Source organism: Pelophylax lessonae, assembly GCF_965119305.1.
Source record: "Pelophylax lessonae genome assembly, chromosome: 2".
NCBI lineage: Eukaryota > Metazoa > Chordata > Amphibia > Anura > Ranidae > Pelophylax > Pelophylax lessonae.
In genome coordinates, this window is record NC_138769.1 from 66551329 (window position 1) to 66564019 (window position 12691).

At 42.8% G+C, this 12691-nt stretch overlaps 1 protein-coding gene across 2 annotated transcripts in view; it reads right to left on the reverse strand.

Annotated features, from left to right (window-relative positions):
* The window catches only part of CADM2 (cell adhesion molecule 2), a gene marked incomplete at its 5' end in the record, with an annotated part of 586202 nt that overhangs the window by 277403 nt on the left and 296108 nt on the right, over positions 1-12691 (reverse strand). For both annotated transcript variants that reach the window (XM_082245592.1, XM_082245593.1), the window contains one exon: positions 10378-10548. In XM_082245592.1, the coding sequence (XP_082101718.1) occupies positions 10378-10548 (171 nt within the window). The remainder of the gene's footprint in view (positions 1-10377; positions 10549-12691) is intronic.

The window sequence follows — 12691 nt, forward strand, 5'->3', positions numbered from 1 at the left end:
ATTGGGGCCTAGTGTGGTTGTGTACGTGCGAGATACATACACTTTTTTTGATCATATTTCCTATTCCGCTATTCAATAAAAACCTTTGAGGATCAATTGAATTGCGGGATAGTCTGTGTCGGTACGTGTGAGAGAGATCCACCTTTCCAAGTTGTTGGGGTTCATCTCATACTTCTGAAGGTTTGAGGGTGCTGCCTGTTCCATACTCCCCCTACTCCTCATCTAGCCTTTTAGGGGTACAAACAATAGTAATTGGGGCCTAGTGTGGTTGTGTACGTGTGATATACATACACTTTTTTTGGATCATATTTTCTATTCCGCTATTTAATCAAAAACCTTTGGGGATCAGTTAAATTGGGGGATAGTCTGTGTCGGTACGTGTGAGAGAGATCCACCTTTCCAAGTTGTTGGGGTTCATCTCATACTTCTGAAGGTTTGAGGGTGCTGCCTGTTCCATACCCCCCCTACTCCTCATCTAGCCTTTTAGGGGTACAAACAATAGTAATTGGGGCCTAGTGTGGTTGTGTACGTGCGAGATACATACACTTTTTTTGATCATATTTCCTATTCCGCTATTCAATAAAAACCTTTGAGGATCAATTGAATTGCGGGATAGTCTGTGTCGGTACGTGTGAGAGAGATCCACCTTTCCAAGTTGTTGGGGTTCATCTCATACTTCTGAAGGTTTGAGGGTGCTGCCTGTTCCATACTCCCCCTACTCCTCATCTAGCCTTTTAGGGGTACAAACAATAGTAATTGGGGCCTAGTGTGGTTGTGTACGTGTGATATACATACACTTTTTTTGGATCATATTTTCTATTCCGCTATTTAATCAAAAACCTTTGGGGATCAGTTAAATTGGGGGATAGTCTGTGTCGGTACGTGTGAGAGAGATCCACCTTTCCAAGTTGTTGGGGTTCATCTCATACTTCTGAAGGTTTGAGGGTGCTGCCTGTTCCATACCCCCCCCCTACTCCTCATCTAGCCTTTTAGGGGTACAAACAATAGTAATTGGGGCCTAGTGTGGTTGTGTACGTGTGATATACATACACTTTTTTTGGATCATATTTTCTATTCCGCTATTTAATCAAAAACCTTTGGGGATCAGTTAAATTGGGGGATAGTCTGTGTCGGTACGTGTGAGAGAGATCCACCTTTCCAAGTTTTTGGGGTTCATCTCATACTTCTGAAGGTTTGAGGGTGCTGCCTGTTCCATACCCCCCCTACTCCTCATCTAGCCTTTTAGGGGTACAAACAATAGTAATTGGGGCCTAGTGTGGTTGTGTACGTGCGAGATACATACACTTTTTTTGATCATATTTCCTATTCCGCTATTCAATAAAAACCTTTGAGGATCAATTGAATTGCGGGATAGTCTGTGTCGGTACGTGTGAGAGAGATCCACCTTTCCAAGTTGTTGGGGTTCATCTCATACTTCTGAAGGTTTGAGGGTGCTGCCTGTTCCATACTCCCCCTACTCCTCATCTAGCCTTTTAGGGGTACAAACAATAGTAATTGGGGCCCAGTGTGGTTGTGTACGTGTGATATACATACACTTTTTTTGGATCATATTTTCTATTCCGCTATTTAATTTAACTGGGCCTCCATGCGAGACCTGTGTGCCTTGTTGCGCTGTTTTGAGTACTCCACCAACATGGCCAGTGGCAATGACGCCGTTCTCAGCTTAACTATCCCACTTCTATGCCTCCTTGAAAAAACAATTCGGGCGATGATGGAAGAGGATGTGGCACAGGATGAGGAGGAGGAGGAGGATGAAGAGGTAACATTTCCAAGGCTTTCAGGGCAGTCATTCGCAAGGGGCTCCGAGGGTGGGTTCCTGCACACGCAAACGCCAGGGACGCAATTGTCCAGCAGGGGCACAGTTCTGGAGGATGAGGAGGATGAGGAGGAGGAGGAGCTGGAGGAGGAGATGGAACCATGTTCACAGCAGGGTGGCACCCAGGCCAGCTCATGGCCATCACTGGTGCGTGGCTGGGGGGATACAGAGGACACGGACGATACACCTCCCACAGAGGACAGCCTTTCGTTGCCTCTGGGCAGCCTGGCACACATGAGCGATTACATGCTGCAGTGTCTCCACAACGACCGCCGAGTTGCCCACATTCTAACTTGTGCTGATTACTGGGTGGCCACGCTGCTGGATCCCCGTTACAAGGACAACGTACCGTCCTTAATTCACTCACTGGAGCGCGATCGCAAGATGCGCGAGTACAAGCGCACGCTGGTAGACGCCATGCTGCTGGCATTCCCATCTGACAGCGGGGCCACAGTGGAAGCACAAGGCAGAGGAGGAGGAGGAGGAGGTCGCCAACGCAACCAGGGCACCGCCAGCACCTCAGAAGGCAGGGTTAGCATGCCCGAAATGTGGAAAAGCTTTGTCAGCACGCCACAACAAACAGCAGCACCAGCAGCTCAGATGGAACGTCTTAGCAGGAGGCAGCATTTTACCAACATGGTGGAGCAGTATGTGTGCACACGCCTACATGTAGTGAATGACGGGTCTGCCCCCTTCAACTTCTGGGTCTCCAAATTGGGCACATGGCTTGAGCTTGCCCTTTACGCCTTGGAGGTGCTGGCGTGCCCTGCAGCCAGTGTATTATCTGAACGGGTATTTAGCACGGCTGGGGGCGTTATAACAGACAAGCGCAGCCGCCTGTCCAGAGACAATGTGGACAAGCTCACGTTCATTAAAATGAACCAGGCATGGATCCCACGGGACTTTTCCGTACCTTATGCAGAATAGCAATGGATACCGACCTTACCCACCCATTGTTCCATTTTTGCTCTTTCTCACTCTTTTGGGGTGTACCCTCATTTAAAATTTTTGAAAAGAAGCAGTGTTGGCTACCTCGTCCTCCTCCTCAGGGCCAGATTAATGTAGGGGCTATTGGAGCTGCAGCTCCAGGCCCCTACCTTTTATATAGGCCCCGGGTTGGCCATATTCACTGTTACCGCTCTTCTGTCACTTGTAAACACAGAAGTCTGGCTTCTATGCTCGCTTCCCCAGGCAGCACCCTCAGAACCTCCCCACACAGCGTGAAGGCCGGACAAGGAGGGACAGTTGGCGATGCATGGATGTGTTTATGGGCTTCAGAGACAGCATCCCATGTTGAATTAGGCATGCATGGCTGCACCCTTCCTCCTCTGGGTGCATGGCAAGGCACGGCCCTTAAGGCCCTTCAAAATCCTCAGCACCAAGCCCATGATGCTGTTAATCCGGCCCTGGTCCTCCTCCACCGCCGCTTCCACCTACACCGCCCATAGGTGTGCGCAGCCTATTGCATTAAGGTGTGCACCCCAAAGTTGAAATACACATGCATGTGTTTGCCAGCAGGGAGAGTAATGTATCGGGGCCATGTACCTGTAGGCAAGGAGAAATAGAGCAGAGCAGGTCCCAGGGAGATCTTTCCCATCTCCTCACTGGCAATGCTATGTGCCCTAGGTGATTAGGGTGTGCCCAGGCACACCCAGCACACCCTGTGCGCACGCCTATGTCACCGCCACATCCACCACCACCTCAACCTCCCTCCTACTCCATATGGGCCTCGTCCTTCAGAGATGAAGAAGAACATTGTTTTATTTTTCTGTTTTTTTTTTGTTGTTTTAAGTTATTTCCCTATCCACATTTGTTTGCAGAGCACTTGCCATGCTCTTAATTACGTTTTGCTGCCATTTGCAGCACTCTAGCCCTTTCCTTTGGTGTTTTAGAGCCATTTTAGTGCCTTAAAGTTCGGGTCCCCATTGACTTCAATGGGGTTCGGTGTCCGGGAAAAGTTCGGTAAAAGTCCGGGACACGGACCCGGACTTTTTTTTAAAGTTCGGCCGAACCCGTCGAACACGGACATCTAGGTGTTCGCTCAACCCTATTGTTGATTCTTCACAAAAAATTACAGTTTTATATCTTTATTTTTGGAGCCTGAAATGTGGCAAAAGGTCACAAAGTTCAAGGGGGCCGAATACTTTCGCAAGGCACTGTATGTGTGTGTACGTGTGTATGTGTATGTGTGTGTGTGTGCAGGTGTGTGAAAATGTGTGTGTTTATATATACTGTATTCTTATATGTATGTGTGTGTATTTATATATGTGTATGTATTATGCGTGTGTGTATATGTGCTTATATATGAGTATGAATACAGTATCTCACAAAAGTTAGTACACTCCTCACATTTTTGTAAATATTTTATTATATCTTTTTATGTGACAACACTGAGAAAATTACACTTTGCTACAATGTAAAGTAGTGAGTGTACAGCTTGTATAACAGTGTAAATTTGCAGTCCCCTCAAAATAACTGAACTCACAGCTATTAATGTCTAAACCGCTGGCAACAAAAGTGAGTACACCCCTAAGTTAAAATGTCCAAAATAGGTCCAAAGTTTCAATATTTTGTGTGGTCACCATTATTATCCAGCACTGCCTTAACCCTCTTGGGCATGGAGTTCATCAGATCTTCACAAGTTACCACTGGAGTCCTCTTCCACTCCTGCATGACAACATCACAGAGCTGGTGGATGTTAGAGACCTTGAGCTCCTCCTCCTTCTGTTTGAAGATGTCCCACAGATGCTCAATAGGGTTTAGGTCTGGAGACATGTTTGGCCACTCCATCACCTTTACCATCAGCTTCTTTAGCAAGGCAGTGGTCATCTTGGAGGTGTGTGTGGGCTCATTATCATGTTGGAATACTGCCCTGCAGTTCAGTCTCCGAAGGGAGGAGATCATGTTCTTCTTCAGTATGTCACAGTACATGTTGTCATTCATGGTTCCCTCAATGAACTGTAGCTCCCCAGTGCCGGCAGCACTCATGCAGCCCCAGACTTTCACACTTTCACCACCATACTTGACTGTAGACAAGACACACTTGTCTTTGTACTTCTTACCTGGTTACCGCCACACACGCTTGACACCATCTGAACCAAATATGTTTATCTTGGTCTCATCAGACCATCCTTTCAACCTCTGCAGCAATGCTGGCAGCACTCATATGTCTATTTCCCAAAGACAACCTCTGGATATGACGCTGAGGACGTGCACTCAACTTCTTTGGTCAACCATGGTAAGGCCTGTTCTGAGTGGAACCTGCCCTGTTAAACTGCTGTATTATCTTGGCCATCGTGCTGCAGCTCAGTTTCTGGGTCTTGGCAATCTTCTTTATAGCCTAGGCCATCTTTATGTAGAGCAACAATTTTTTTTTTCAGATCCTCAGAGAGTTTTTTGCCATGAGGTGCCATGTTGAACTTCCAGTGACCAGTATGAGAGAGTGAGAGCTCCTCATTAACACCTGAGACCTTGTAACACTAATGAGTCACATGACACCGGGTAGGGACAATGGCTAATTGGGCTCAATTTCGACATTTCCACTAAGGGTTGGGCTCACTTTTGTTGCCAGCAATTAGACATTAATGGCTGCGTGTTGAGTTATTTTGAGGGGACAGCAAATTTACACTGTTATACAAGCTGTACACTCACTACTTGACATTGTAGCAAAGTGTCATTTCTTCAGTGTTGTCACATGAAACGTTATAAGAAAATATTTACAAAAATGTGAGGGGTGTACTCACCTTTGTGAGATACCATATATGTGTCTATGTGTGTACATGTGTGTTTACATGCGTGCGTGTATATGCACATTACTTTTACACCTCACCCCCTATATGTGTACAATCAGAAGGGACTTTTTTTATGGCTTGTTCATAGTACCAGCAAGAAAATACCATTCCTCTGAAAAATGACCCGTGCTCATATCACTTTTCAGAGGCATTTGGCAGGTGGTAAAGGCAATTTGCTGCCTCCTCGCAGCCTGTTTTAATCCCCTAAATGCATAATCACGATGCTGCAACTTTGTGCAATGCACACAGTTGCAGGGTGGTTGCAATTCAGTCTCATTTACCTGGTGGTATACTTCCAGCCGCAGCCACAGCATGTGTCCACCCCCAGCTGCTGCCTCTGCAGCTATAGGATGAATAGTTGGGAGTGGTAAAAACACAGCTAAAGCATGTGGTTTTACCACCTCTCAACCTAACATGTGAACAAGGTCTTGGTTCACATCTGTGCAGCTGTGTGCTGCATATAGGGCAGCAAATTAATTTCAGTGGGCTGACCCATGGAAACACAGGGAGAGGATAGACTAGGCAATAGCATGCAATGTCAAGCGGCAGCTGCCAAAGCCGGCAGAATATTAGCATGCATAAAGAAAGGGATGTATTCCAGAGATAAGACTATAATCCTTCCACTTTATAAAACTCTGGTCCAACCACATCTGGAGTATTCTGTCCAGTTCTGGTGACCAGTCCTCAGGAGGGATGTGTTGGAGCTGGAGAGAGTCCAGAGAAGGGAAACTAAACTAATTTGGGGATTGGAGGACCTTAATTATGAAGAGCGTCTGCAATCGCTTGATTTATTCTCCCTGGAGAAGAGACTCCTGAGAGGGGACATGATAGCAATTTATAAATATCTCAATGGTGATCTCAGCATAGAAAAAAAGCTATTCAGTCGAAAGGATTGCATGAGGACTCGAGGGCATACAATGCGATTAGAGGAGAAGCGTTTTAACCTCAGGCAACATGAGGGGTTCTTTACTGTTAGGGCTACAAGATTGTGGAATTCTCTACCACAAGAGGTGGTTTCTGCGGGTAGTATGGTGGCTTTCAAAAGACTCTTAGATGTACATCTCAAGGATCAGAACATTCAGGGGTATGAGAGATCATTACGGCCACACACACCTAAACAGGTTGAACTGGATGGACTATTGTCTTTATTCAACCTCACCTACTATGTAACTATGTAACGGGAAAAAAATCCTTTATCTTTTTTTTTTCTTTAATTTTGCTACCCTAAAAATTTGCCATGTTTGCCAATGTGTATGAGTACTATTAAGAATGAATGACACCCCTGAATGTTTGTCTGTGTGTGAGGAATAGTGATGGATGAACATCGGCCGGGGCGGTTTGCGAACGCCAGCCGCAAATTTTCTCAAAAGTCCGCAAACCACGAGTTCGCGGCTGGCCCCATTGACTTTAATGGGAGGCGAACTTTAAAAACCTTTAGGTCATATTTGCAGCCACAAAAGATGTACTTGCTGTGCACAAATAGTCCCAGCACACGGACAATGTCATAACAGAAGTATTGCAATTGAAAAAGTTGCCCTAAATTTTTTTTTTTTACAGCAAAAATTTTTTTTTTTTCATAAATCAGCCAGAACTGACAGCAGCCGGTAAATACATTGTCTAATACATATAGGGTCCATTCACACATCTGTAAAATGGGTCCGCATCCATTCCACAATTTGGCGGAACCTTTACAGACCCATTGCTTTTTATTTCCCGTCTGAAAAATTAGGCATTCACAGAATAAATAAGTAAGTGTCGGCCATTTCAGGCCCCAAAAATTAGCCCACATGTGTTTACCTGACAGCTAAGAATGTAGTATTCTGTGGCTGAAGGTACATTAGGCATTCACAGGTAACAGAAGTAAGCGTCGGCCACTATTGGCACCAAAAATTAGCCCACATGGGTTTACCTGACAGCTAAGAATGTAGTATTCTGTGGCTGAAGGTACATTAGGCATTCACAGGATACAGAAGTAAGTGTTGGCCTGTATAGGCCCCATAAATTAGCCCACATGGGTTTACCTGACAGCTAAGTACGTAGTATTCTGTGGCTGAAGGTACATTAGGCATTCACACAGTATACAGAAGTAAGTGTAAAAATTAGCTCACATGGGTTGAACTGACAGCAAAGAATGTAGTATATGATGGCTAGAGGTACAGTAGGCGTTCACAGTATACAGAAGTAAGTGGCGGCCTGTATAGGCTCCAAAAATTAGCTCACATGGGTTGAACTGACAGCAAAGAACTTATTTTTTGATGGCTAGAGGTACAGTAGGCGTTCACAGGATACAGAAGTAAGTGGCGGCCTGTATAGGCTCCAAAAATTAGCTCACATGGGTTAAACTGACAGCAAAGAACTTTGTTTTTGATGGCTAGAGGTATGGTAGGCATTCACAGTACACAGAACCATAAGTGTCAGCCTGTATAGGCTCCAAAAATTAGCTCACATGGTTTGAACTGACAGCAAAAAACTTTGTTTTTGATGGCTAGAGGTACGGTAGGCATTCACAGTACACAGAACGGTAAGTGTCGGCCTGTATAGGCTCCAAAAATTAGCTCACATGTTTTGAACTGACAGCAAAGAACTTAGTATTTGGTGGCTGGAGGTACATTAGGCATTCATAGAAAAAATAATTGTCGGCCCTGAAAGGCCACAAAAATTTGCCATTCAATGGACAGGAAATGCCTTTTATGCCGCTGTATGTAGCGAAGCCAAGGACCAGGAATTTTTGTGGGTGGAGGAATTTCGATGAAACCTGGTCTACTGGTCACATGTGTTGAATTCCTCAGAGATCCATGCCTCATTAATTTTTATAAATGTGAGGTAGTCTACACTGTCATGAGCTAGGCGAGTGCGCTTATCAGGCACGATGCCCCCTGCTGCGCGGAACATCCTTTCGGACAGGACACTGGACGGGGGTCAAGCCAACAGTTCCATTGCAAATTGTGCAAGCTCTGACAAGAGGTCAAGCCTGCCCACTCAGTAGTCCAGGGGTTCATCAATCCTCAGAGCGTCCACATCGGCCGTTAACCCGATGTAGTAGAACACCTGTTGGACACCTTTTTTTATGCTCCAACATTTGAGCCACAGAAGCCTGCCTTTTTCCAGAACAACGTGACGACGGCATCATGGAAGGTGGAGTGTTGGACAACTGTGAGGAGACAGGAGAAGGAGAAGGGGGAGGAGAAGGAGAAGAGGCTGGACGGTGAGAGCATGGAGTGTGGCTTTGTGGGTTTTGACAGTTTTGCTCCCATTGGGCTTGGTGATGGGATTTCAGGTGCCTTCTTAAGGCGGTTGTCCCTAGGTGAGTGTTGGGCTTACCGCGTTGACTGCAAAGGCTGCAGATGGCAACACTGGTGTCAGGGGGGCCCTTCATGGTTTCTTTTATCGGGGCCCTGAAGGTTCTAGTTACACCACTGCTTATCCACCTTAGCAACCATTCAGTGTCTGCTACCTCTCTTTGCTGATCCCTCTATTGGCTTTGGCTCATCCAGTGCATAAATGCTAACAATAATCCACAAAGCAATTAACAACTGTGCCCCAAGCTACATCACCAAACATGTCTCAATATAAATCCCATTTAAAAATAGTAAGCGGCTATCAATCTACAGTATCTATCTATCTATCTATCTATCTATCTATCTATCTATCTATCTATCTATCTATCTATCTATCTATCTATCTATCTATCTATCTATCTATCTATCTATCTATCTATCTATCTATCTATCTATCTATCTATCTATCTATCTATCTATCTATCTATCTATCTATCTATCTATCTATCTATCTATCTATCTATCTATCTATCTATCTATCTATCTATCTATCTATCTATCTATCTATCTATCTATCTATCTATCTATCTATCTATCTATCTATCTATCTATCTATCTATCTATCTATCCATAGAAAGTAACACAGTGTGAGAGATATATTAGATACACTGCTTTTTTGTTCATTTTTCTCCAGATAATGGTTATTTCTAGAAAACCAAAATGTTCTCTTTGTGCCCTCTATTAACACTTGCCGTATCTGAGGGGCAGGTCACCTATGAAAGGAGAATTCTTCCCTTGAGGCTATGTATGGTTAAAAAAATTGAACAGATTCTTAATGAGCTCATGAATAGAATGGACTCATGTTCACTTTATACAGAATATTAATTAGCTCATTATTTCAACCACTTAAAAATAATATTAAATTATGCATTTTCTTCACAAACCAAGGCAAAATATAGCAGCATGGATAAGAGTGCTGTAATACATATATTGTAGTTTTATTTGATTCTTAAAAAAGCAGAACAAACAAAAAGACTAAGGAGACAAGTTGCAAGAGAGTGACAACTGCATTTTGAGCTTGTGACAGAATGAAGACATACGATGCAGCAGGGAAATCCCACTACTGGAGTATAAAAGAAATAGGAGGTAGCTGGAGGCTCCTGTCTAAATTGGCCCTAGCATGTGTGTGTGTTCATGTAAGATAGGGACCTTAGATTGTAAGCTCCTTGAAGGTTGGAACTAAGCTGATTGTACACTATGTAAAGCACTGCATACATTGTTGGCCCAATATAATTGCCTGTATTAAATAATAAATAAATACAAGCAATCAACAGTAAATTCAGCCAATTGTTGATCCAAAATTAAAATATGATTTTTGAGAAGGATTGGACTTTGAGAGCAAAGATCACATAGGACAGCCTTTATATTAAAGACATTCATTTTTGTAATGATGTATATTAATTTTACTTACAGTGAATTTCTAATAGCTGCATTGCTATATGTGGTGTAGAGTTTAGAGATTCATGGTCCACTCTACAACGGACAACTGTGCCATCATCTTTGCGATCCCCTCGGATATCCAGATAGCTAATAACTGTGAATGTTTTTCCATTACTATCTTTTTCTTGTAGTTTCTGCATACCTGTAAAAGAGAAAAGTTCAATCAAAGAGTTAATATGATAGCATAAAAAAGGCTAACAAATGTTATGCTTACAGTATGTTTTATTGAAATAAATTATTTGCAAGTTGATGAGCAAAATAAAGAGCCTTATTTACCAACTTAATATCAGTTTCCTGCTACAGGACGGCACCTCTGCCCTAGGTCACGTATATATACATGACCTGGCTCTTCCAGGTAGCGGGTACAAATGCATGCCACTGCCGACTCACTCCCACTGTGATTGTATACAGGAGGAGCTGATCAGTGGGTACGGCAGACTTGATGTCTGCCAGCACCTGACGAATGTTTGGTACAAAGGCAGAACCGCGGTCTGCCTATGTAAACAAGGCAGATCACTGGTCTGTCAGGAGGGAAGACATGGATCCTGTGTCTGTGCAAAGCAGGGACATGGATCAATTTCTTCCCCTTGTAAAAGCACCTCCCACAGTACACAAAAACACTGGCTAGGCACACATTTAACCCTTTGATCACAGCTGTTAACCCATTGCCAGCCAGTGTCATTAGCACAGTGACAGTGACATTTTTTTTTAGCACTGATCACTGTATTAGTGTCACTGGTCCCCAAAAAGTGTCAGTTAGTGTCAGAATGTCCACCACAATATTGCAGTCCCCCTATAAGTTGCTGATTGCCACCATTACTAAAAAATAAATAAAAATAAATATCCCATAGTTAGTAAACGCTATACATTTCACCAATCACTATACACTTATCAGGATTTTTTTTTTTTTTTTACTAACAATACGTAGTAGAATACATAGTGGCCTAAATTTATGAAGAAATTAGATTTTTTTACATTTTTTTCTTGGATATTGTTTATAGCAGAAAGTAAAAATATAGCTTTTTTTTTAAATTGCCGGTCTGTTTTTGTCTATAGCGCAAAAAATAAAAACCATAGAGGTGATCAAATACCACCAAAAGATAGCTCTATTTGTGGGGGGAAAAAAAAGACATTTATTAATTTTTTCGGTATAGTGTGGCATGAACAAGCAATTGTCAGTGAAAATAACGAAGTGCCGTATCGAAAAAAAATGGCCTGGTCATGAAGGGGAGTAAATCTTCCGGAGGTAAAGTGGTTAATGAAGAGATCATATTCTGAAATTGAAATTTTTTAAGTAGTTCTAAACCCTTTTTTAAGTATGTAGAGTAGAGGTGTACTGTTCACAACTGGCTGATAAGGTTTTTTTGGAATTTCTGTATAGCAGATTCGCTGTGTCGTTAAATCACTATTGGAAGTTACAAACTCACTGGATTTATGGCAGGATTCATGTTTTTTTGTTTTTTATCAAACATTTGCAATGGTATATTTAGGAGCTTTACTAGGAAAAGAAGAGAAGTTAAAAGGGCACTAAATAATATCCTTATTCTCCATATCCTCTAATTAATGGCCCTGTAGTCTATTTTTCATGACATTGTTTCTTATTGGGTTTTCCGCCCTCCTTTTAAGGTCCATGAGCTTCCAAAGCTTTTATTTTCCCTCTCATATCCATTTGTTTGGAATGAGCAGTGTGTATTAGTTGCAGTCATATACACTGATCTCAGGAGTAAGCAAGAGAAGGTCGCTACATTCCTACATACAACAGGACCATAAGGAATGAGCGTAGCCACCCTATAACAGAAAGTCAAATCACATAAAAAAATGGAATTTGGAGGACAGTTGAGTATAACTTTAGTTATCAGGATTTATACCCACTTTAGATGCATCAACCCACAGTAACCTGTTAGAAATTTCTATGCTGAAGTCAGTTAGATACGAGATGAATTGTGATTGCTGCATTTAAGAATTGGCACATGAATAAGAACTCTTTATTGAACAAGAACATTAAGAAAGCAAATTTGATGGCAAGTCACAGGTATTCTTTTTTAAAAGGTTTTTTTTTCGTGAGAACATTGTAGAAAATCATCTTTTGAATCTATCAAGCTTATTTAATAAAAGAGAACAAGGGCAAATGTCAAAAGCGAGGTGCAATAACTCACTGCAACTAATTGGATTTCAGTTTATGGAGGTCAGACCAGTTAAAAGATGATTTCTGAGATAGGAATTTGCTAATAGTCATTGCACTACAGTCCGTATCTGTTTTATTATAAGCATTGCTAAGATTGTCC